Genomic DNA, 27042 nt, shown 5'->3' with positions numbered 1-27042 from the left:
AAAGAGGTCCCCCATTTGCCTGACACCAGCCTGCACAGCTAAAGTTGCTGGGCTTCCCGCATGGTATAGGCTTGCCCTCGGCATGGGTAGAATCCCAGCACCGCAGGATGAGGCCCTTAAGAGGTCATTACTAAGCTTCTTAAGGGCCTTATTAGGCCCAAGGACGTGGGACCGCCTGACACTTCTTTTGCTCCCTGTAAAATTTCAGACAGGCTAGTGGCGGTTGTGTAGGAGGCGGGAAGGCCACTTGCTGGGTTTTACATGTCCCTTTGCCTTCAAACCTGCCAATGGGGGAGCGTAAATTCCAGCTCAAAGTTTCAGATCAATGACCAGCATCTGTGGTATTTTGCCATTGTATCATGGGTAACATGCCCTATTTTCCCAAAAGACAAGGCTGGGAGACCAGGCTCCCTGCCTTTAGTACAAACTTGGAAATTAACTCCCTTTTCAAGTATGTGGGCTTACATTCACTTTTATTTAATTCTTGGGCATCACAGGCAAGGCCAGTAATTGTTGCCCATCCCTAATTGCCCTTGAACTGAATAGCCTTCTAGACCACTTCAGAGGGCAGTTAAGAGTCAACCATATTGCTGTGCGCCTGGAGTCACATGTAGGCTAGACCAGATAAGGATAGCAGATTTCCTTCCCTAAAGGACATTAGTGAACCAGATGGGCATTTACAACAATTGATGTTAGCTTCATGGTCACCAATACTGAGACTAGCTTTATAATTCCAGATTTATTAATTGAATTCAAGTTTGACCAGCTGCCATGGTAGGATTTGAAACCATGTCCCCAAAGCATTAGCCTAGGCCTCTAGTGACATTACCACTACACCACTGTCTCCCTAGGAACATGGTGGAGAAGTCCCCAATAAGGTTTCAGATAAGACATTTCCAGCTATTGCAAAGAGCTTGGGCTAGAAGTAAGCTGGGTATTGGAGATTGAAAGGAGACATTTTATCTGCCTCTTTATGTGAGGATTTCAATCCAAGTATCTGGCATGAAATTCACATAAATGGCTCATTATTATACAACCAAAACTCAAAACTACCCAGAGGATTTCTGTATTCTCTATAGTTTATTCATACACCTTTTACTGTGATGAATTATAGATAGGTCACAGTCTATCTTTTAGCTGGGAACAGTAGATTCATAAAGTGATCTAAAGAAATCAATTCCACGTTACTCAATGTAAGAAGCACGTAATACAAACACCACAATAATCTCATACAGATTATTTCTTGATGAACATGCAATAGTTAGATCATTGTTTTAATTTGGTCATCTGAATGGCAGCATTCACAAAGTACACACTGACCTGAAAGGCCACTTCTATCAGAATAATCAGTGAATGTATAAAAACACAATAAAGTCTGCCAATGAAACTTAGTTTTACGTGATTACATGTCAAGGTGTGATATTAAAATGCTGTTTGCAAAACATTTTAGGTTTGCTATCCTGATTCACACTACCTGAATCTCTTGATTCAGTTGGGGCTTAGGAAGGAAAGGGGAGTTGAGGCCACAGTCAGATCAAGCCATGATTTTATTGAAAGGCAGAGCAGGCTTGAGGGAATGAATGGCCTACTTCTGTTCCTAATTCGTATGTTCATATGTTCGATACAGCCTTGTAATTACTCCCTTCCTTTGCTGCATTGTCTAACCTAGTGACATTTTTTAGCTAGGATTTTCTAAACGGAGCAAACTAAATAACTAAAACGGCACCAAAAGTTGGTCCCTTTGATTAAAACATCCACCTCAGCAGCAGCCTATTGGAGATGCATTTGTCCAGTTATTGGATAAGAACAGGATTGGGTTAAGCCATGTTACTCTCTGCAGTAGAATAACCTGCTGACAGTTTTTAAGCACATGTATGAATAATAGCCAGGAAACTTAGTTTATGTGGAACCATAACTAGAAAGAGCACAAGAGAAAAGCTGGAAGGTTTTACCTTTAAAATCATTTTTTTAATACTGTCTCTCTAGCAGCACTGATTATTTTTCATCTGATGAAACAGATCAATAACTAGAACACTCTAGGGGGTACATTTGAACAAATAGAACATTTTAAACATGGCTTTGTAGAAATATAATTCTTGACAACACTCAGTGTGCCTTTGAGAATCGGTGGGACTTCAGGAAAAGAAACACTGCCAGGAACCTCACTTTGATGAAAATTAAGTGTCTTACGGCAAACTGAAGAATGATCCATCTCTGTGAAAACCTGTTTGGTAAACCTTCCTTCATTGTTCACAAACACAGAACTGAATGTCATAAATTATATCAAAACACATCACTGCATTTCCTACCTGTGATGTTGTAATGAACACAGTGCATGGCACTTTTCCTTTCCCCAATAAATAAAGGTTTGTCAAATACACTTTCCTAAAGGCTGTTTAATGCCTTATTATTGTTGCTAAAAACATTTCTGTTCTCTTCACTAGCTGCTCCTACACCATCTCCACCAATTGTTATTAGTAAGTCAGTATGACAGCTGAATTTTTAGGTTTGAATATATGGAGTTTTTTCCCCCCTGTAAAATGTCAAATAATACATTGCTAATCCAGTTTACAGATAAGAGAAGCAAACAGGTTTCAAATCAAAGTGCGAGGGAGAGAGAGAGAAGACAGATACAATGGTGAGCCACATTTCCCTCCATCAGACGTCAGGAACCTCACTGCAATACATCAGCATATCATTATAAGGCCAGAGTGCCAGAGTCATCTCCTGCCTCCTCACCCCCGACTGGGTCGACCACCCATGTCGGTCCATGTGATTATTCGCCGATGTGCCTCGCAACAGCATATAAAAGGTGTGCACTTGACGGGCTGCACTTTGAGGGGAACTCGAAGGTGAGTACACAGTAATGTTGCAGAGTGCTTGCCCGATGTCGCCTGTTGGACTTCAAGGTTGAGGAGTGTTGGGGGGAGCTAGGGCTGTCCTATGGTTGAGGCAGCTTGGGGTGGGGGGCAAGGGCTACCCTGTGGTTGAATGTAGCGCACAAGCACATGCAGGTTGGGGTTAGGGTGCGCGAGGGAAGCGGCCACGCATTAGGGATATCTTATTATAAAGTGATCATTCCTCTGCAACAGTTCAGGCACAGCCATTGATATGATTGGAGTCGGGCTTCAGCTTATCTGCCCACTCAAGCAATGCTGAAGCATCAAAGTGTCACCATCACCAAGTTCTCCAGAGGTTCTCACCCCTCGGGCGCAGACGGCAAAGTAATGAACGTTTTAGCGGACTGCAAAATAGTTGAACAACTAGGCACATTATACAATCTCCTTGCCAAAGCTGGCCATGGAGCTGTCACTGGTCAAGGCACCCACAGCCCCTTGCAATGTCATCATCCCGATTTGGACCAGTCTCCCCCATGGTTCAAGCTAAAGGTGGTGCCTTGCAGTGCTGGTTAGGAGAATGCCTGCGCCTGAACTGAAAGCACAGCCTGAAGTCCAATGGGCAAAGCTGCCGCCAAACGGTCGGGTGGAGTGGGGTGAAGGTGGGTGGGGTTTCGGGCAGCCATGCAGCGCACTAAACTCTGGCCATCCAAGTGATGGCCAGCAGTCTCTGGGATGTGTTAAGGGACCTTCATATACAAGGCATTCTTGGTACACCTATGCTAACCGACACATCTCTCTCTTTCATCCTGCAGGAGCAGTATATCAGGAGCATGGAGCCTAGTGACCTAGCTGTATGCCTCATGGCATACAGAGAGTGAAGACGACAAAGAAGGGAGTGATGGAGGCGCCTGGCTGTGCAGAGGGAGGAGCAGCACCCTCAGGAAGAAAGGGTGGTTGGAGCTCCCGCACACACTGTCGAAGAGCCACAGCGAATTGTCGCTGGTCAGCGTCTGGCTAGACCCAGGGTCTATAGACACCGCCTTTCATTCCTGCAGATGACCAACAACCAGTGTCACCGAAGACTCCCATGTCTAGGCAACTGGTTGCTCACATCTGCCAGCTACTGCAGGATTTGGTGCCACGGGGACATGGAGGGCATCCACTGCCAGTGGCCGTGTAAGTTACAGTGGCGCTCAATTTCTATGCCAGTGGCTCCTTTCAGGGCTCCACAGGTGACCTCTGTGGGATATCACAAGCCTCCATCCACAAATGCATCCATCAGGTCATGGATGCCACCTTCGCTAGGGCGCACAACTTTTGCATTTCGCCCGGAACCAAGAGAGACAGGATGCAAGAGCGATAGGAATTTCTTCAGGTTTCCCACAGTGCAATCAACTGCAGTCACATGGTGCTCTGATCTCCCTAGCAACACATGGTCAACTACGTCAGCCACAAGGGACTCCATTCACTGAATGTGCAGCTGGTGTCCAGCCACCAGAAACGTATCCTGCAGGACAGTGCACGGTTTCCAGGGAGTGTGCATGACTCCTATATCCTCAGTTGGTCACAGATCCCTGACATCTTCTGACAGAAGCTGCAGGGATGGCTCCTCAGGGACAAGGGCTATCAGCAGAGGACATGGCTGATGACACCCGTGCAGCGGCCTCAGACTGCAGCAGAGCGAAGGTGTAACGAGGTTCATGCTGGAACTCGCAGCTTGGAGGAGCAAACTATTGGGATGCTGAAAATGAGGGTTCCGGTGCCTGGACCGGTCTGGTGGAGCCCTGCAATACAGTCCACAGAAGGTGTCACACATCATCTTCGCCTGCTGTGCCCTTTACAACCTGGTGCTACAACGGGAAGAAGAGCTGGCTGAGGGGGAGATGGAGGAGCTGGAGGTCTCCTCAGATGAGGAGGATGCTGATGGGGATGAGGATGAGGAGGTCCTCAAAGGCAGCGACAATAGGGATGAGGTCCTCACACTAGCCAGATGAGGCAGGTGTGCTCAGGAGGCCCCCATGGCTGCTAGATTTGTGGAGGATGACGACGCCATGCAGTGAGGAGACACAATAAATCCTCATGTTGCATCTATAAACGTTTGAGTCCAGTCTGGCTGATGGCAGCGCACATACCATTTGTGATAATGCTCCTGTCATGGAAACGCAGTGGAGGCCCTGATAGTCACTTGATTGCAGTATAAGAGATTAACACCCATTCCTAGGCTGTGCAACTACATGTTCTTAACTTTCCTAACCCTGCCACTGCGTCTTGGTGCTCCCTGGACATCCACAGCAGAGGTGGAGGCAGCCTGTCTATGATGACCTTGGTGGGCGCCCTCTGGAAGGCCAAGACCTGGAGGCCCCTGGCCTGCTTTCGGGGTCCTGCTGTCTGGCATTGACATCCTCCTTGGCCTGTGGAGCAGAAGCTGCTGAGGTCACAGGAGGAGGGTATTTGAATGGGTCGGACACTCCTGCAGTCACCTGGATGGATCACCCCAGGGAGGTACACCTGCTGATCCTCTTCCCTATGGCTGCCCAAGGGCTCCAGGCTGACTCCTTGAGGAGAAGGGGTAGCTGGAGTGAGATCGAGCTGCCCCATACCCCTCTCGCATACACAGTATTGGAGGCCAACTATGGCATCAGTGATGGAGTTGAGCCTGCACAGCAGTGCAGGAGCGATGTCTTGGACTAAGGTCTCCATGGCGCCATCCTACCAGTGTTGACCTCGGTGTGTTGGCATGCTGGCACTATCATCTCAACCTGAAGGCGGATGGACTCCTCCATTGTGCCTTGCAATCTGAGGGGTGCAGCAGACATCCCTTCCTGATGTTCCTTAGCTTGCCTTTGCAGCTTCAGCAACTATGACATGACCAAGTCCAGAGGCTCATCATCTGACTTGGACGCAGCAAATTCTGGCCTCCAGCAGTTTTCCAAGTGCCGGACACCCGGGAAGTCCCTGCTGCCACCTGCTGTGGATTAGACAGTGCCATGTGCTCGCCAGATTGTCATCCTGAGGCTACTGTTAAGCTAGCTCCTACTGAAGTGTGTATCTCTGCGCTGGTGGAGGGTGTGGGTGAGTGCTGTGACGGGACTTCAAGGAGGGTGGCTCCAGATTCCTCTTCTGAGTTTCCTTCAGGGCTCGATTGGAGGCCCTGGGTCATGGACTCTATTGGCTGTTTCCCAGGCACACTGCGGAAGCAAGGGGAGACAGTTAGTTCATGGGTGTGGCCTATGAAACAGGACACATCACTCACAGAATGGTTATATGATAAATGCTGTACTGCTGGATCCTCACTTGCTATAGCACCACCGACCTCAGCATCAGCACAGGAATGGCCCAGGTCATCGTCAACCAGCTGGATGGCTCTGTTTTCAAAGTCCATGAAATTTCAAGCATTCTTTTACTGGTTTGCGACCTCTCCCTCTTGTTGTGTGCCAGCTTGTCCTGCATGGATAGAGATGGAATGTAAGCAGGATGCCTGCCAGACAGATGATAAGTATGCGTGGCATGTGTGGGTGGTGAGTGGTGCCATGTATGGGATGAGGACGATGAAGGTGTGTGTGAGAGAGTGAATGGTGATGTCCCTTGAACCGGCAGTGAGTGAGATCCCTGTGGATGTGTGATGGGATTGTAAGTGTGTGAGTTGAGAGTGATGAGAAGAGTGTATTATCCTGGCAGAACGGACGTCACCGCGTGTCATTCCGATCTTCAGTTCGGTGGGCGTGCACGGGAGTCAGTTGCACGCCCGCCGAACTGTCAAAGGTCCATTAAGGCCATTTAAAAACTAATTAAAAAAATTAACAGAGCTGCCCGTCCAACCTTAAGGTTGGCGGGCAGGCGAAGAGCCCAGGCGGCCTTTGCAGTTATCATGAAACCTCATCCACGGGCGGGATGAGGTTTCATGAAGGATTTATAAATCAAATAATTTTTTAAATTAAAATTCATTGACATGTTCCAGCTCATGTGACACTGTCACATGAGGGGACATGTCTTAATTCCTTTTTTCTTTATTTAAATTTTTCATAATGAAATTAAACTCCCCGAGGCATGGAGCTGCCTCAGGGAGATTTCTGCACTCTCTCGCCGGCATGTGCGAAAGAGCGCAGGCCCCAACTCAGCCTCTTCCCCCCACCCGCACAGGGAGTGCTCAGCGCTTCTGGGTGCGTGTCATGCTGGGTGGGCCTTAATTGGCCCACACACACAAAATGGCAGCACGCAGCCAATAGCGGGCGATCAGTTACACACCCACTCCCGCTCAGCAGCACCACACCCAACCCCTCCGATGGGGAGAAAATTCTCCTCACTATCACTGACAAAAGAGGACAAAGAGGATGGAAGAGAGGGGGTGGTTAATGTGGAGTAGTTTGACAGACACTATAAACATGTAACACATCGGCTCGGATCATACATGGTGATGGTCAATTCGTAAATTCAGACTTCAATAAAAATGTACCTTTACAACATAAGAGATAATCTGAAGCCTACATTTTTCTACTGTAGCCAGTTCATTGAGGTACCATACTGAAATTTAACTTCTAACCATTCAGAATGTGGCTATTTTTATCTTTTCCAGTAATATCGTGTCATCTCGAAGTCCTCATGTTCTCGTTTGGGTTTTTGCTCTCCAATAGTAATTTCTGAGTCGCAGAATTATGTAATTACACAATCAAGCAAGCATGCAACTCTCAGAGAGGTAACAATAGTGGCATCCAAATTAATGCAAGGCACATTTAAAATGCTAACACAGTTCCAAACGGGGAAGGAAGGGATTGCAACTAAGAAAAATTAGCTGAATTAATTTTCAGTTTCTAGGGACATAATCATCTGTGCATGATATGTGAATGTGTTTGGGGTGATTAATTCAGCGAAAATCAATAGGTTGCATATCAAATTAGATAAGTTAGATAAATGAACCCAGGTGTGGCAGATGCCCATACAATTACAGTTAGGAAACTCAGGCAATGTCATGTAAGGCACCAGGTCAAAAGAGAGAGAGACAGGAAGATCACTGATTAATTGACAGAAGTGCTAACCGGTGTGAGGTGGCTATAGGGAGAGCACGTAAGGGTTTCAGTTTATATTGCTAGAACAACTGAGGTCAAAAGTTAAAAAGCTATATAAAACTTTGTTACTTCTGCACTTGGAGTAAGGATCCATTCAACCCTGTGCCTAGAGATGCTGCATCATACAGGCTGAACTGCTAATAATGGAAACAACACCCTAACTGTACAAATGAAATTAGGAATACCATAAAAAATGTCCATATTTATGGGAAATGCACCATTTTGTGTCTTGGTATAGTTTCCATTATCTTAAGTAAAAAGTTAAAGACATTAAAAATTGCATTGGTACTTTTGATCCTGACATTTTTTGCATCAGACTTTGTACATGCTCTATTGCTGTTTGTACAAACACGCTGATGTGAGTGAGTACTCACCACAAATGAACTTGATCTTCGCCTGAACTCAAAGCATCACTGGACATGCAGAGTCATGCACACATTGTTTAATCTATCACAAATGTGCCTGCACATAGGCACTGGCACTTTGGGCTTGAGGTGAAGCTGCAATGACTGATGTTCACAGCTAATTTAATCAACAAAACGCATACCATCACTATCTATCTACCCCTGCATCACGACTTAACCCAAGGTATAAATGCCTGCTCCATCAAATATCAAAACATGCACTGGATTTTGCAAAAACATGAGTGCATTATGATTCAGTCTCAGGCTGGAATTTTTGTTCCATACTTGCACAGCTACCATTATAATAATTTAACCTTCTAGCAACAGCAGGCCACTGGAAACAATTTTTTAAAGTAAAATCTTCCCTGAACCCTTAGGGGGAATTAAGTACAAACTCTCAGATATGAATCTAAAAGATTATATTCCACAACAATCTTACACTCCCAAAAGGATTGGGACAATCCTGTACTTTTGTAAAATATTTGATCACAAATGTGCATCCTTATCTGGTGAGTCTTTATTTCATTGATATTCAGCTATCCATCCAATTCTATCAATAATGCAGAGGTCTCTATCCATGGTACTGATTCTTTGTGTGGAAAAATAATTCTATACTAAATGTTTTTGACATTTCTACTGTCCAAATCTTCATATTGCCTTCGGTGAATAGTCATTGATTTGCCCTACTCATATACGAAGACATTACAATATAAATATATTCCTGCACCATAAAGAGTGAGTCACTTTTGTGCCTGTGTTGACATGGGAATGATTGAGCGATTGATTTCTTGACAATTTTATGAATTTGCGACCTCATCAGAACTCTTACATCTACAGGCATTTTGTGTTTAATTTGTTGGCTTTGAACCTATCATGAAAGAAAGCCAGCTCTTGTACCAAATGCATCATGATAAGAAAGGAATTTAAAAAAAATCTTCGTCTCCCTTACTAAATTGAAGCTTGAAAAAGCACAAAACATGATGACTAAATAATCTCATGTTTGTTGAAATTCACAAAACATGTCACTTTTTCCGAAGCAGCGCCGCTCGCTTAAAGCAAATTGTGACTGCAAATTAGAAGCACTTTTCCTTCTGCCTCACTATGTAACTTACCAAATCCAACCTCTAATGAAATCCTCCAAATGCAATCCATGTAACTCGGATAATTTCCTGGAAAACCTGGACTCAGGATCACATCATTGGTGTCTGTGGAAGTCCCTCCACATTGTGCTTGAATAAAAATGAAAATATATGGTTATAAAAATCAAGAATTCAAAAGCAGATATACTTGTTTAATGTATAGTTGCAAGAAAAGGAGGAACAGAAACTGAATCTTGGTGTACCTGTTTTACCGGCTTAAAATGGCGCAAAGGACAACTTTGGGGACTAAAATCCCAAACTGGAAAAATGCCTGAATTTGTACTGGGTGATGTTCAAAGTTACTCTAGCGGCTGCCTAAAACAGGTATTAGGCTCCTTGCATATATTAATGAGGTGCCCGACACCTCTTTTAGATCCCAATGGTTAAAATCAATATTGCAGATATTAAGCTGACTTGCTCTGCGCGTGATTCTTCAGCATCACAAAGAAGTAAATTTAAGAAAAAACAAAATTGCAGTTATGGAGCCAACAGGAGAAGGAGTGCTCCCCTTGCTTCACATTATCCTGATTGGTGGCCTCCCCGCCACCACCCCCCAACCCAAACCCCCTTCATTGTTGCACCACACCCTTCCCCAGGTATTATTGTCTTGTCTTCAGAGCAACGGAACAGGCAAATCACCCAATTAAATTAGGAAGGCCTGGTGCCCAATTCAAGGGTGGCCTCGGGCTTTCTAATTGCGGCATTTTACAGCTGCATCACCACTTTCACGTCAGAAATCAGGCACCAATGAATTTACACCCTAAAATTAATAAGATTTATGTTCAATTACAAGTAGACTGAAAGGGGCTAAAAAAAGTCTCAACTTTGCTAATCTTAATGAAAAAGTCACTTGTGAGTCATGGTGAACAAGCTTTACACTCGCACTGTATTTTTCACTGAAGTTAGCAATTACAGGATTTTCAACCCCTACGTGTTTAATTGAGATTGATTGATTGACAGGCTGTGCCCAGTTTCGGTTACATTTGCAAAAGACCCAAAATGCCTTGGATATAAACATAAAACTCATTGCATATCAATCTTAAAATTGAACTGAAAGACTTCACAAACACAAAATGCAAGCTGCAGAATCCGACAGGTTCCGTACAGTTTTAAAACAGTTTACCAAAACGCTTTATGTACAAAAAACGTGACGAAAGAATGGATGTCCCCGTCCTTGGATGCAACGCGAATCATTGTGTCACTGACCTGGCTCTAGTCCACAACAACTGCTCAAAACTGAGGGACAATGTTTGAGCTGACTTCCTTCCTCACCCACAGCATCTTGCCTCCACCCCTTTATCATTAATTTTCCTGTGCACAGGAGTTGTTAGACTCGACTAAATAGCCTTTTCCTACATCTATCTCATTAGCACTTAAGAGGGATAATTTTAATTGATTTACTAAAAGTCTTTTTGCACAGTTGTTGCTTAGTATGAATATATTCAAGTAACCTTAGTTCAGGATCTAAACAGGATTTAAGGCCTATTATCCAGAGCAGATATCTGTACATTTTAAAGATTAATTAATTCACTTTTCTTCATTTAAAAAAATACTTAAAGACCTTTGACCTGCAAGATTATTATTCCATAGTCTGGTAGTTTTGCTGGGTCAGAAGCTGAAACACGATTATCTGTTAGGTGCCCACTGGGCATGTAATGGCTTTTGAACTCCATGTGCATTTAATCCAATTCTGAAGCATGTCCATGGTAATGTGTCTTTGGATTGAGAAGTACTGTTCGGAATAACTCAAAGCTGCCCTTAGCCACAATCTGTCACTTTTGTTTAGACAAAGATATCCCCCTTGCACGGCACCATGAATGCCTGGATTAGTGAGCATGTTTTCAGCATTTCTCTTCAGAAAACATTCATTCTGCCTATGTTTTGGTACTTGGCTACACATCCATCCCTGCACAAAATTTATATTTATCAATTGTCACCATTTGTAAATGATGTGATTTGATCACAAGACTTTGCCATCCATCACTGATGATATGAAGACTTGCCATCAATAACAGAAAACTGGAATGCAAAAATAAATCTCTATATTCATAGAAATTACAATATATTAAAACTCTCATGGGGAACACTGCTGCTAGAAAGAACTGCTTGAAGAGTTTGCAAGGGCTCAGAGGAAGGAGAGACCAAGTAGTTGAATTCTCTCCATTGCAAATTGGCAATCAATGAACAGGAGCCACATGGTTCACAAGCCAACTTTGGTATTCCGTACGCCCTCTCACTATTAATGTTTCATCATTGAGTGATTCTTCACTGGGTAGTTCAGCCGACCAGTGAAATACCACCCAGTGGGCGCGCATGCTGGGTAATTCATTAACCTAAATATAACAATTGAACTGAGTGAGTTAGTCCTTCAATCCACACAAAGCAAGCCATTAAGCACAAAACATGATGTGGGTCAACTGGCTAATTAAAAATAAATTGTGAATTCACATAGCGCTCAAGGGGAAAATTTTCTGTTTGTCATGTGGGGGCGGGCCCTGCACACCAACGCGTAAAATGAAGCATGGTGATACGATGTCACCGCGCGTCATTCCGATCTTCTGTTTGGCAGACGCGCACCGGAGTCAGCTGCGCACCTGCCGAAATGTCAAAAGCCTGTTAAGGCCATTAATAAACCAATTGAAGATATTGACAGGGCTGCCTGTCCAACCTTAAGGTTGGCAGGCAGGCGAAGAGCCTAAGCGGCTTTCGCATTTTTCATGGAACCTCATCCAGGGGCAGGATGAGGTTTCATGAAGGGTTTATTACATTAATAAATATTTTTTGAACATTGTAAAAACATGCCCCAGCTCATGTGACGCTGTCACATGAGGGCACATGTATAAATGGTTTCTTAGCTTCTTTACTTAAAATTCACATTATGAAATTAATCTCCCTGAGGCAGCTCCGTGCCCGCCTGCGCCCACTCCCAACCGGCCCGCTCGACGGGGAGAAAATTCTCGCCCAAGTTACTTGCAATCTTACGGGCAATAGTACTGCCATATGTTACACTCATCAGAAAATGCAAGTAAAGCATTGAGTAAGGACATAGCTTCAGGCCCTTGAGGCCCTTGAATTCTTCCTTGGAAAGTTCAGAATCTTTGTTTTATTGTAGGAAGCTGGGGGGAAGTAGAGTCATTTCACTGAAGGAATCAAAAAGAAATTCAAGCTATGCAAGAATACACAACTAAGCTTGAAAATCGATTTTACAGTAGAAAGTATCAATCTACTGGTTGGTTATTTGGTTGATAAGGTTCCTGCAAGCCTAGCTCCACAGTGCCATCCAACAATGCCATACAGAGGTATAGAGATTAGAAATATAGGGTGAAATTTAATGCCCCCGGGCAAGTCTTGGTGGAAAGGAGGGCATTTAATTGGGCGGGAGGTACCCCATCACCTTTCTGTCTCCTTCAAATTAAGTACGGGGCGGGAAGACTCGTGGGCTGCCTTCCTGACCCTTTCCAACCCGTCGCCAATTGAGGCCATTAAGTGAGCCATTATTGCCCACTTAAAGGCCTTATCCTGTCGCCACTGGTACTAACCCTATCACTGCATAGATAGCCTGAAAATAAAACATTGGTGGATTGCTTTCAGGCCCCTGGGGGATGGTGTTGTCAGGCGCTCAGTCCCTGATTGAGAAGCCAGCATTGGAAAGGACGGGCCATTCCAACAACCCCTCCCTTCCCACCATCACTCACCTGTTGGCCTGGGATCCTTTGCTGATCCTGAGCCTCTCTGATGCAGTGCCATTTGCAGCTACTACATCTATTTGACACTGTGAAGCACTGAGAGCCACTGGCCTCTGATTTGCCAGCAGCTCTTGATAGGTGGGACGTACGCACTCAGGGTCCTTGATCCCAGGGAAGGCCTGCTACTGGCCACTTAAGTGCCTGAGATGCAATTATTTCAGTGGGCATCCCCTAAAAGAGGTGATTTGAGGCTCTCAGCAGCTCTCCAGCCAGTGGGTGAGACCCCTGTCGTTTCCATTAAATACCTTAGGACTAGATTTTATGCTTACCCACTGCCGGAAGCACAATCCGGTACCTGGTAAAATTCAGTCCTCAATAACTTATAGAGAATCTTTCTATTAGAGCACATTGAAATGAGGGGGGAAAGTTTTGTGTCTCTGCCCAGCTTTACTATATATAAATGCACCCATATCACTTGCAAGTGCTGTTAGTTGTTTTATTTACATCAACAGCAGAGTTGTTTGGCCCTTGGGGGAGAGCTAGCCTCCCTCCTTGGCTGCTAGATTTGACCCAAAGGGAGCTGATATTAAAACTATACACACAACATCAGGGCTGCTGAGGAAATCTATATAATTGAGATGAATTGGTGAGGCGAGGGGTGGGTTAATGCAATGAAAGTCTTGTTCCCTTCACATTGTTAAGGTTGACAAGCTGTGGTTGACTTATCAAACTATCAGTTTGACCCCAACTCAGGTACATTGTGTTGTGTTGCTTCAGTGAGAAATGCCATTATTCCATTCACCAATTCATTGCCCCAACACTGAATTCTACCTTTTGTAGGTTAAGTCACAAAGCTGTTGTCTTTACGTCTTTTCACTTCTGATGCATGATCAGGTGCCCTTTTGGGTGAATCATGCTTAACAAGGTGGGAGATGTCTGTGCTGAAACAAGCTTTTGCATTTGAACCCTGCATACTAGGTCAAGTACAGTGCTGGTTAAAAACAAGTAAAGTCACCAACTCAATAATATGGTTTAAATCCAAGTTCAGAAGGTCCAGCAGAAGCATTGAACAGAAATTGTGTGTCTGTCTTCACCGTAGAAAGCACAAATAATACCCCAGAAATAATTGTAAATCAAGAGGTGAAAGGGACAGAGGGACTTAAAACAATTACAATCACCAGGGAAAGGATGCTGAGAAAACTATTAGAACAAAAGGCTAATAAGTCACCAGGACCTGAAGGCATTCACACCAGCGTCCTAAAATAAGTGGTTGCTGATGTAGTAGATGCATTGGTTGTAATTTTCCAAAATTTCCGAGGTCCTGGAAAGGTCCAATCAGATTGGAAAATAAAAACCGTAACTCCTCTATTCAAGAAAGGAGGGAGATCGAAAGCAGGCAAGTACAGGCCAGTTAGCCTAACTTCTGTCAAAGGAAAAATGCTAAAATCCATTATTAAGGAGGTTATAGAAGCATACTTTAAAAATCTTAACGCAATTATGCAGAGTCAACATGGTTTTGTGAAAGGAAGTCATGTTTGACCAATTTCTTATAGTTCTTTGAGGAAGTAACATGTTACATGGATAAAGGGGAACCGGTGGATGTAATATACTTGGATTTCCAAAAGGTGTTTGACAAGGCGCCACATCAAAATAAGAATTCATGTTGTAGGGGGTAACATATTATCATGGATAGAGAGGATTGGTTGGTTAACAGGAAGCTGAGAGTAGGTATAAGTGGGTCATTTCTGGATTGTTGGGGCGTGACCAGTGGAGTGCCACAGGGGTCAGCACTGAGGCCTCAACTACTTACAATCTAGGATAAATAACTTGGATGAAGGGACTGAATGCATGGTAGCTAAACTTGCTGATGATACACAGAAAGGTAGGAAAGTAAATTGTGGGGAGGACATAAAGTCTACAAATGGGATTTAGGTAGAACAAGTGGGTGGGCAAAAATTTGGCAGATGGAGTACAATGTGGGAAAATGTGAACTTGTTCACTTTGACAAGAAGAATAGGAAAGCAGTATATTAGTTAAATGGAGAAATTTTGCAAAACTCTGCAGTACAGAGGAATCTGGGTGTCCTGGTACATGAATCACAAAAAGTTAGTATGCATGTACAGCAAGTGATTAGGAAGGCAAAAGGAATGGTGCTGTTTGTTGAATGGGGAATGGAATATATAAGTAGGGAAGTTTTGCTACAATTGTATAGGGCGTAAGTGAAACCACATCTTGAGTACTGTGTATAGTTTTGGTTTCCTTGCTTGAGAAGGTGATTGGAGGAGGATTAGGCAGGACATGAGGAAAATCTTTTTAACCCTGAGGGTGGTGGGCAACTGGAATTCACTGCCTAAATTGGTGGTTAAGGCTGAAGCACTCAATTTATTTACATAGAAACATAGAAAATAGGAGCAGGAGTAGGCCATTTGGCCCTTCGAGCCTGCTCCACCATTCATTATGATCATGGTTGATCATCCAGCCCAATAGCCTGCTCCCACTTTCTCCCCATAGCCTTTGATCCCTTTTGCCCCAAGAGCTATATCTAACTCCTTCTTGAAAACATACAATGTTTTAGCCTCAACTACTTTCTGTGATAGCGAATTCCACAGGCTCACCACTCTCTGGGTGAAGAAATTTCTCCTCATCTCAGTCCTAAATGGTCTACCCCATATCCTCAGACCGTGACCCCTGGTTCTGGACTCCCCCACCATCGGGAACATGCTTCCTGCATCTATCCTGTCTAGTCCTGTTAGAATTTTATAGGTTTCTATGAGATCCCCCCTCATTCTTCTGAACTCCAGCGAATGTAATCATAACCAACTCAATCCCTCCTCATATGTCAGTCCCGCCATCCCAGGAATCAGTCTGGTAAACCTTCACTGCACTGTCCCTATAGCAAGAACATCCTTCCTCAGATAAGGAGACCAAAACTGCACTCAATGTTCCAGGCGTGGTCTCACCAAGGTCCTGTATAATTGCAGCAAGACATCCCTTCTCCTGTACTCGAATCCTCTCGCTATGAAGGCCAACATGCCATTTGCCTTCTTTACCGCCTGCTGCACCTGCATGCTTACCTTCAGCGGCTGGTGTACAAGGACACCCTGGTCTGGTTGCACATTCCCCTCTCTCAATTTATAGCCATTCAGATAATAATCTGCCTTCCTGTTTTTGCTACCAAAGTGGATAACCTCACATTTTTCCACATTATACTGCATCTGCCATGAATTTGCCCACTCGCTCAGCTTGACTAAATCACATTGAAGCATCTCTGCATCCTCCTCACAGCTCACCCTCCCACCCAGCTTTGTGTCGTCTACAAATTTGGAGATATTACATTTAGTTCCCTCATCTAAATCATTAACATATATTGTGAATAGCTGGGGCTCCAACACTGACTCCTGCGGTACCCCACTAGTCACTGCCTTCCATTCGGAAAAAGATTAGTTTATTCCTACTCTTTGTTTCCTGCCTGCCAACCAGTTTTCTATCCATCTCAATACACTACCCCCAATCACATGTGCTTTAATTTTACACGCTAATCTCTTATGTGGGACTTTGTCGAAAGCCTTCTGAAAGTCCAAATAAACCACATCCACTGGCTCCCCCTCATCAACTCTACTAGTTACATCCTCAAAAAATTCCAGTAGATTTGTCAAGCGTGATTTCCCTTTTGTAAATCCATGCTGACTCTATCAGATTCTGCCACTGTTTTCCAAGTGCTCAGCTATTAAATCTTTTATAATGGGCTCTAGAATTTTCCCCACTACCGACGTCAGGTCTATAATTCCCTGTTTTCTCTCTGCCTCCCTTTTTAAATAGTGGGGTTACATTAGCTACCCTCCAATCTGTAGGAACTGTTCCAGAGTCTATTGAATCTCGGAAGATGACCACCCATGCATTCACCATTTCTAAGGCCACTTCCTTAAGTACTCTGGGATGTAGATTATCAGGCCCTGGGGATTTATCGGCCTTCAATCCCATCAATTTCCACAACACTATTTCGCTACTAATACTGATTTCTTTCAGTTCCTCCCTCTCACTAAACCCTGTGTTCCCCAACATTTCTGATATGTTATTTGTGTCCTCCTTTGTGAAGACAGAACCAAAGTATGTATTTAGTTGGTCTGCCATTTCTTTGTTCCCCATTATAAATTCCCCTGTTTCTGACTGTAAGAGACCTACATTTGTCTTCACCAATCTTTTTCTCTTCACATACCTATAGAAACTTATACAGTCAGTTTTTATGTTCCCCGCAAGCTTACTCTCATACTCTATTTTCCTTCTTAATCAATCCCTTGGTCCTCCTTTGCTGAATTCTAAACTGCTCCCAATCTTCAGGTCTGTTGTTTTTTCTGGCCAATTTCTATGCCTCTTCCTTGGATCTTATACTATCTTTAATTTCCCTTGTAAGCCATGGTTTAGCCAACTTTCCTGTTTTACTTTTGCGCCAGACAGCAATAAACAATGCAGTTCACCCATGCACTCTTTGAATGTTTACCATTGCCTATCCACCATCATCCCTTTAAGTAACGTTTCCCAAACCATCATAGCCAACTCACACTTCATATCATCGTAGTTTCCTTTATTAAGATTCAGGACACTAGTCTCAGAATCAACTATGTCACTCTCCATCTTGATGAAGAATTCTATCATATTATGGTCACTCATCCCCAAGGGGCCTCGCACAACTAGATTGCCAATTATCCCTTTCTCATTACACAATACCCAATCTAGGATGGCCTGTTCTCTAGTTGATTCCTCAATGTATTGGTCCAGAAAAGCATCCTGTATGTACTCCAGAAATTCCTCCTCTACAGTATTGTTACTAATTTGATTTGCCCAATCTATATGCATATTAAAGTCACCCATAATTACAGATGTTCCTTTATTGCATGTGACTCTAGTTTCCTGTTTAATGCCATTCCCAATATCATCACTACAGTTTGGGGGTCTATATACAACCCCCACTAACGTTTTTTGCCCCTTAGTTTTTCTCAGCTCTACCCATATAGATTCCACATCGTCGGAGCTAATATTTTTCCTCACTATTGCATTAATTTCCTCTTCAACCAGCAATGTAACTTCACCACCTTTTCCTTTTTGTCTGTCCTTCCTAAATACTGAATACCCCTGGATGTTCAGTTCCCATCCCTGGTCACCCTGCAGTCATGTCTCCGTAATCCCGACTATATCATACCTGTTTACATCTATTTGTGTGGTTAATTCATCCACTTTATTGTGAATGCTCCTCGTGTTAAGGCACAAAGCCTTAAGGCTTGTCTTTTTAACATTACTAGTCCCGTTCCCACTATTTTTCACTGAGGCCCTGTTTGGTTCTTGCCCTTGATTTCTCTGCCTATCACTTTTCTTATTCCCCTTTCTGTCTTTTGTTCTTGTCCTTGATTCCCCCTCCTCTGACTCCTTGCAAAGGTTCCCATCACCCCGCCATTTTAGTTTAAACCATCCCAAACCACTCTAGCAAATATTCCCCCTAGGACATCAGTCCTGGTCCTGCCCAGGTGTGACCCGTCCAGTTTGTACTGGTCCCACCTCCCCCAGAACCGGTCCCAATGTCCCAGGAATCTCAAACCCTCGCCCTCACACCATCTCTTCAGCCATGTATTCATCCAATATAATCTGCTATTTTTACTCTAATTAGCACGTGGCACTGGTAGTAATCCTGAGATCACTAGCTTTGAGGTCCTACTTTTCAACTTGCTTCCTAACTCCCTAAATTCTGCTTTTAGGACCTCATCCCTTTCTTTACCTATGTCATTTGTACCAATGTGTACCACCACCACTGGCTGTTCACCCTCCCCCTTCAGAATGTCCTGTAGCCGCTCTGAGACATCCTTGACCCTAGCAGCAGGAAGGCAACATACCATCCTGGAGTCTAGTTTGCGGCCACAGGAATGTCTATCTATTCCCCTTAAAATTGAATCCCCTATAACTATTGCATTCTCACACTTTTCACTCCTCCCCTGTGCAGCAGAGCTAACTGTGGTGCAACGAATTTGGCAGTTGCTGCTTTGCCCTGAGAGGCCATTCCACTTAACATTATCCAAAACGGTATATCTGTTTTGCAGGGGAACAGCCACAGGAGATTCCTGCATTGCCTGGCTAGTCCTCTTGCTCTACCTGGTGGTCACCCATTCCCTTCCTGCCTGTGGACTCAGCCTGCGGTGTGACCACCTCTCTATATGTGCTATCCACGATGCTCTCCGCTTCGCAAATGCTCCACAGTGTCCCCAGCTGCCACTCCAGCTCCAGAATTCGGGCTTCCAGGAGCTGCAGTTGGAGACACTTTCCGCACACATGCTGGCCCCAGACACAGGAAATGTTCCTGGCTTCCCACATAGAGCAGGAGGAGCACACCACGGCTTTGAGCTCTCTTGCCATGACTTACCCCTTTAAATTAAATGAACCCTTTTGGAAGATACTTAATATCAAATAATATTAATTACTCTAGGGCCCTTCTTCCCTGCTCCTCATTGTTACAGAATATAGCCCTTACAAACGATGCACCACAAAATAAGACATTAAAAACTATAAGCGATAAAAGTAGTAAATACTTACCCGACCGTACTCACGGTACTCAAAGGATCAATCAACTCCCTCAGTCACCAAACTCCAACTTAAGCATTCTACTGCAGCCCAAAGCAGCCTCCAGTATTTAAAAGATAGCTGGATCTGCAACTGAAATGCTGTAACCTGGAAAGCTTTGGACCAGGTGATAGAAAGTGGACTTAAAATAAGCGGCTTTTTCCCTTTTTCTCTTTCTGGCCGGCACAGACACCATGGGCTAAATGGCCTCTTTCTGCACCGTTGCTTTTCTATGGTTCTATCGTTCTATGGTGAATGGATGGGATTGCATTAGAAGCAATTCAGAGAAGGATCACTCAACTGATTCCTGGGATGAAGGGGCTATCTTACGAGGAAAGGTTGAGCAGGCTGGGCCTGTAACCATGAGAGCCTAGAAGAATGAGAGGTGACCTGCTTGAAACATATAAGATCCTGAGGGAAACTGATAGGGTGGATGCTGAGAGGATGTTTCCCCATTTGGGACAGACTAGAACTAGGAAATACTTTCAAAAATAAGCGGTCTCCCAGTTAAGATGGAGTTGAGGAGAATTTTTTTCTCTCAGAGGGTCATTGTTCTGAGGAATTAGTTTCTTCAGAGAAGTGGAAGCAGGGTCATTAAATATTTATAAAGCTGAGTTAGATAGCTTCTTGATTGACAAGGGAATCAAAGGGTATTATGGGAAGACAAGAAAGTAGAGTTGAGGCCACAGTCAGGTCAGCCATGGTCTTATCAAAAGTTGGAGCAGGCTCGAGGGGCTGAATGACCTACTCCTGAAAGTTGAAAGAGTTTAAAAATGTGAAGTTAGTAAACTTAAGAGAGAATGTGAAACATATGCTTCTAAGCGCTGAGAAAAGTACATTTCCAGCAAATAGTGGAGAAAAGTTACAGTAGTTGCCAGGTGAAAAATATAAGAAGAAAGGTAACGGGCTGGATTTTACAGCGGCGTGGGGTGGAGGCAGGAGGGAGATGTGTGGAGTATGTATTGCTCAAGTCCCCGTTGGAAAAGTTGGTCGTGAGCTGACCAACTTTAAAAAAGTGCCCCACAGATGTATTACGCTGTGGACTGCCTTAAGCTCAGCATGGAACCTCTGACCCTCACTGGAAGGAAGTCCCACCCTCTCGAGCCACTGGCCAATTTCATTAGCATTGTTCAATGTCACTCAAAGCAAAGTTATATAATTCTGGAGCCAATAATCAGATGGTGGCATGCAATCTCCTTCAGCACATCAGGTACCCATTGCATGAAAAATTAGGTATAATGTATTGTAATTTTCATATCCACATTCTCAGAATTGCCTAGAGATTACAGGACATAATCAGGATGGTTGACCCACTCAGTTCACGTTGGTCCTCCACATGAGGATAAGCACCAAATGTTCTGACAACATTATTCAGCAGCCACCTATTTGAATAAATATCAGAGGCCTAATCAGCCTTGTGCACAGCTTGTCATACTCTATGTGAATGAACTGAAGAGCTAAGAAATATGCAATATAGGACAAGCAAATGCTAAATGCTTCACAATGCGCCTATGTGTCAAAAAACGTATGTTTAATAATCCCAGTATTAGGTTACAGGAGTGAAATTGTATCAGATAAATCTCCTTTAGGGGGTTTGTGCCTCAGAGCCATAAGCTCTGAGTTCAAGTCAAACAGTTTGAGTGTTAACAACATACGCCGATGGCAGGTGGTAAGAGTTGGCGAGATTCCTGGTCAGCCATGTGTCTGCAGGAGGCAAAGTCAAACCACTGCAGTATCTTGCCAAGCAGAACCATGGACCAAGTTCCCCACTCATTCAACCTATCTATGTCTCCTTGCAGATTCCTTATGTCCTCATCACAACATGCCCTACCACCTATTTTTGTATCATCAGCTAATTTGGATACATTACACTCTGCCCCCTCCTCCAAGTCATTAATAAAGATAGTCAGGGCATGGTACCTGAAGAAGAAATCTCCTTTTCTAATTTACTAACCTCATTTCTGCGAGCAAAGCATTTGCCAGGGAGACAATTAAAAGTACAGCCAAAATCACAGCAAAAAAAAACAAAAGGGAAAATCCAAGAAACAGCAAAATTAAAAAATCCCAGGGGTTTGGAAACTCAGTTAGAAGTTCTCTTTTTGTTCAGAAAATGCTATCAATTTTAAAAATACATTGTGGATAAATTACAGTTTTATTGCTGGGGAAGGGTGGTCGAAAGCAGCGCATCCATTCAAACCAGAAAATAAGCAAAGGAAGTATCATGCATGTCCTCAAACCATCTCAAAATACTTGACAATCAACTTAAAGTGCAGTCACTGCAGCAAAGCACTGCAGACAATTTGAGCAGAGAGGGCACACAAACCAAAAATGAGCTGAATGATCAGTTAAACTCTTCTTAATTGAGCGAGAAATATGAAACAGCAGGTGGCTGTCCTTCTTCAGGTAATGCTACGGGATTATTTATGCAGACGGGCCTGGATATCACGTCACATAAAAAAAAACACTACCTCTGCCAATGTTAACACTGAAGTGCCATGTCAATAATGGGACTTGAATCCACAACTGACAGCCTCAAAGGCAAGAATGCTACTAAATAAGCCAAGTTCAAACTTCTAGTGACAACTGACATTCCTTAAGCAACTGGGTTAAAAGAAGAGGCAAAGAGCAAATGGCAAATTTAAACATGCATAAAACATATGCCATTGTGGAATTGTTGCTGGATACATACCAATACACAATGGAGGTGGATAGTTCCATCGGCGGACTGTTCCAGGCATGCAAGAAATATGTGACTGTCCCTATAAGAATAAACAGGAGTCTTTAAGTTACTATTCACCGAAATATACAAAGACCCCTCCTTGCTCCATAATCCCCCAGATCCCTATATTGATTAATTACCTGCAATTGGTAACCTGGTTCACATCGAAAGGACACAACATCATTGATTAGATATCTCTCACCAGTCTTCACACTATTTGCAGGGACCAATGGTTCTGGACAACTAGTCAGCCCCACAGCTACAAAATAGAGAAAGAGGACAATTATTGAAGGACATGTCTGTTCTAACAACGATAACAATATGAAGTTCTGGCACAATTGTTATAGCTTTAGTTCCAATTAGTACTGTAATTCCATGGCATATTGGTAGGTATAGTTTCCAATATATTTTGGTGGTGTAACCAGTGGTTATGGAATGGTTCCACACTTCAACCTCACTTATCGCTGGCAAGGCCAGCATTTGTTGTCCATCTCTAATTGCCCTTGAACTGTGTGGCCTACTATGCCATTAGAAGGCAATTAAGAGTCAGCCACATTGCTGTGGATCTGGAGTCACAGGTAGGCTCGACCAGGTAAGGATTTCCTTCCCAAAAGGACATCAGTGAACTAAATGGGTTTTTATGACAATCAATGATAGCTTCATAGTCACCATGACTGAGACTAGCTTTCACTTCCAGATTTTAAAAATTAAAATATTATAACTGAATTTAAACTCCACCAACACCATGGTGGGATTTGAACTCCTGTCCCCAAAGCATTAACCTCAGTCTCTAGATTACAGTCAAGTGATATAACCACTTCACTGCCATCTCCCTGATGCACTCTGACACAGATGTACTCTGACCTCAAGATTGACTTAATTGTTTTCATTGCCATTAGCTCCAGCATGTTCCATGCAACCAGCCATAGTCACAGTGCACATACTGTTCTAATGAGGGGAGAGGCTTTGACAATCTGTTTTATTTCCTCCATTCATGGACGAATGGCAGACACCGAGGATTGTGATTGTGTGATATAATAAAAAAAGGAAAACCAATTCAACTGTGAGGATGAAGTGGTATAATGAGTGAAAATGGTAGATTTGTCATGATTACAGACATTACAGGAATGTTCTTCTTGATTATCATTTGTATTACAACAGAATTTCTTCCAAATTCTTTTCAACTGCTTCCATTTTCCTCAACTGCTTTCTGGCAACATAACTATTGGGAAGTCAAATATCAAAATATTAAAATTTTTGAGATGCAAGGGTTCAGGAAGCATTCGTAATTTCTGAGGAAACTTTACATTAATTGCAGTGTTGTGAGTGATGGTTTACAGATAAAAATTGGAGTTATGATGTCATTTTGGGACTATTACCCACAATATACTGGATGAAGGCGAAACAATGTCATCTCTCTTGTGAAATGCTGCCAGCTGTCTCTCTCCGCATCACAACATATGTTACGGATACTTGGCAGAGAATTTTATTCATGTTGCTCCTCAGGGTATAGAAGATAAAGTAAAATTTGCCTCAGTAAAATATTTAGTGGCAGCAAAGGAGAGAGTAAAGCAGGACAATAAAGAAAGCTTTAATATTCCTTCGCAGCAGCACAGTCCACCAGCATAATGCCATAAACTAGTTAATTGACTATGATTTTGGAACTCAAGCTATCATAAATATTTAACACGTAATAATTTTTTAAAATCCATTTCTGAAACAAATATCTATTGTTACTCAACAAATTGCCAGTCAGAAATTGAAAGAAACAGAATTTGGTTTTCATTAGGTGATTTCCAGCTTGTTTTTCCTTTAAAAATGAGAATTCTACAGGACACAGAACAATTCTCTGGGTTCCCAAGAGTCTGGGCGTATATAGCACACAAGTACTGTACAGACTACCGAGCATAGTCGTGATCTCCTGACAGACAAGTTTATTAGCAAGTGTTGGAAGGAAGGGAGTTCAGTTTTTTTTTGGTTGATATTCCATGCTCACAGTCAAAATTAAATGGAAGTGGATAGCATTAAATAGCTGATACCTCTGATAAACCCTGCTCAAGGTTTGATTTGTTCAGGGATCTCAACCTTTTTTTGGTTAAATTTGCAATTAAAACTTAATTTAAATGTTTACAGTTCACTTAAACTGTGAACAACTTTTAAATATTCAGACCTATTTCAGTTCCTTTTAGTGTAGATCTTTGAGAGCTGTTGTTTGTGTATGCTGAAGTGTGTCATTCCTATATCTAACTAGCTGTTGCCAACCATGTTGTTTACTTGAACCAATTAATAATGCATACAGGTTGCCAGGATGTAGCAGTGAAGAGAGCTGCAGGGGTAGGTGAAGCAAGGCCCTGGAGGGTACAGCAAATATGGGCAAGGAATGTGGCTTGATCTGCTCAGAGATGATTGAAGATTAGGCTAATAAGTAACCAAGGCTGACTGCAAACCAGCACACGGGATGCAGAGTTCTGTTAAATTTTATGTAGGAAGAGGTTTAGGAGGGAGTTGTAGAAGCCTGGAAGTTAAAAAAAAATGGATAAAGGTTTAATTAATGTTGATGTTATTGCGGACATGGAAGTGGTTGTGATTTATATACATCATGATGGATATAGGGTCTGAACCTTAGCTTAAAGTTGAACACAACATTGAAACTGTACACTATTAGGTTCTGCCTTAATGGGCAGCTGTAAAGGGGATGGAATCAGAGGCAAGGGTACAGAATTTGTAATCTGTGCCAAGGCAGTGGAAGGGAGGATGCCAGGGAAAGAAGTACAAAAACAAAGTGAAAGGAAACACAATGTTGAGACACAGGACAATGAAGCAGTGCAGCAAAGTAGACAGTTCGATGTGTGAATTAGACATGAAATGATCCTGTACAGAATTTCAGAGGACTTTGCCCAGGGTGAAGCAGTGCACCTTGTTTATCAGGGATTAAAAAATGATTCCTCGACGGTATGGATATTTTTTGAATAGTGTTCAGTAGGCCCTGTACACTTGGGAGCATTAGCACCCAGGAAATGTTCTGTGCTCTGATAAGTTGATGCCTCCTTTGAGCATGCTGCCTCTGTAACTTAGTTGATGTGTTAGATAGCTGATTAATCGAGTGATCCAGGGTATATTGTGAATCTGGGAATGTAGAATTTTAATGTGTGCCAATTGGAAGAACTTTCCACAGATAGGTCTGCTCTTCAGCCCAAAAGAGCTGGAATTGTCATGTGGTAACCCATGTGATCAGGAGAGTTGAACACAGGTCTTCTCTGAGAAGCCAAAGAAAGGATTGTATGGGCCAGTTAATGCCAACTCTGAGGTAAGAATAGTGGGTACATAAGGGATAGTATTTAATCGAAGTGATGGAGGTCTCACCCACCAGCCACTGAGCCAGCAAGAGCTCCATGTTGCCTCCTTTGGAGAAGGCCCACCAAATTAACTGACTTTCAGACACTTAAGTGGCCAACAGCATGCCTTCCCTAGGATCAAGGACCCTGGGGATGGAAATACTTTCCTCTTAAGAGCCACTGGCCAATCAGGGGCTGGCAGCTGTCAACTGCAGGCAACTACCAGCAATGTATCCACCAGAGGCCCAGGGTCGACGAGGGACCCAGGCCATTAGTGAGTCAGGGCAGGTTGGGGGGCTTGGGGTGGGGGTCATGGGAGAGGGGAAGGGAGTCAGCAGAAAGGGTAGGAGATGTCCTGCTATTATACTGCTAGAATGCCTTGGACTTATTTACTGTACATGACATAAGGCATTAATTGCTCATAAGGGACTTGGTAAACACATTCTGGGTTCATGTATTAAAGCTAGGCACATGAGAATAGTTATATCTAGGTATAAGGTTTGAAGACATCAGAGCTGTGTGTGCTCTGCTTAAAGCAAAAGCGAAACTAAGACTGGGTTACATGACACATTTCCCTTCTAGTGATGTCATGCTGAAATCCCTTCAAGCCGTATTGCAACATCCTCCTTTCCTTTAGAAGATGCTTTCCCCTCTTCCAAAGAAGTATAACTATTTACAATACATGTTCATGTTTAGTTACTATTACTTAAGTATATAGAACTAATGAATCTATGAGCCTTTAAAGTGTAAAGATAATCTTCTGGTATGCCCAGATCTTGTGATGGTAACCTTGTCTGGTGGTTTCTTTAATTGTTCACAGTGATTTGTGGGATTGTCATTCTTTGATGTTGTCCCTGGTAGAACTATATGGTGGTTGAGGATCTGGAATGGATGTGATTTGTCCTTGGTTACACCTCATGGTTGTGCTTTTAGGTGCAATGACTTCATGGGATCTTGGTTCTGAACAAATCCTTGTCACCTCAGCTGGTTCCCAAATACCTTCTGTGGGATCCTGGATCTGAACTTGTTGTCCCAACTGCAAACTTGGCAATTCTGTGGCTGCATTTTTACTGTGCACATTTTAGTTTTCTCTTGTAGTTTTAAAAGTTGCTTTCTAATTTCCAAGGTTAAAATAGGTGAGAGTCGGTAAATTGGTGTGCACTGGTCTACCAAACATGAGCTCTGCTGGTGATGGAATAGTTGCATTTAACAGTGCAACTCTCAGGCATAACACTGCAATGTGTAAACTTTGC

General features: G+C 43.2%; 1 protein-coding gene across 1 annotated transcript in view; it reads right to left on the bottom strand.

Moving 5' to 3' along the window:
• Positions 1 to 27042, bottom strand: part of csmd2 (CUB and Sushi multiple domains 2) — a 1856113-nt gene that overhangs the window by 209974 nt on the left and 1619097 nt on the right. Inside the window, exons 39-41 of the mRNA XM_078566065.1 lie at positions 22595 to 22713; positions 22425 to 22494; positions 9420 to 9536 (exon numbers count right to left, since the gene is read on the bottom strand). Of these exons, the coding sequence (XP_078422191.1) occupies positions 9420 to 9536; positions 22425 to 22494; positions 22595 to 22713 (306 nt within the window). The remainder of the gene's footprint in view (positions 1 to 9419; positions 9537 to 22424; positions 22495 to 22594; positions 22714 to 27042) is intronic.

The sequence above is a fragment of the Cetorhinus maximus genome, chromosome 21 (genome assembly GCF_964194155.1).
Source record: "Cetorhinus maximus chromosome 21, sCetMax3.hap1.1, whole genome shotgun sequence".
Taxonomy (NCBI): domain Eukaryota; kingdom Metazoa; phylum Chordata; class Chondrichthyes; order Lamniformes; family Cetorhinidae; genus Cetorhinus; species Cetorhinus maximus.
Note: the sequence above shows the minus strand (reverse complement) of the source record. Positions and strands in the feature narration are given on the sequence as shown.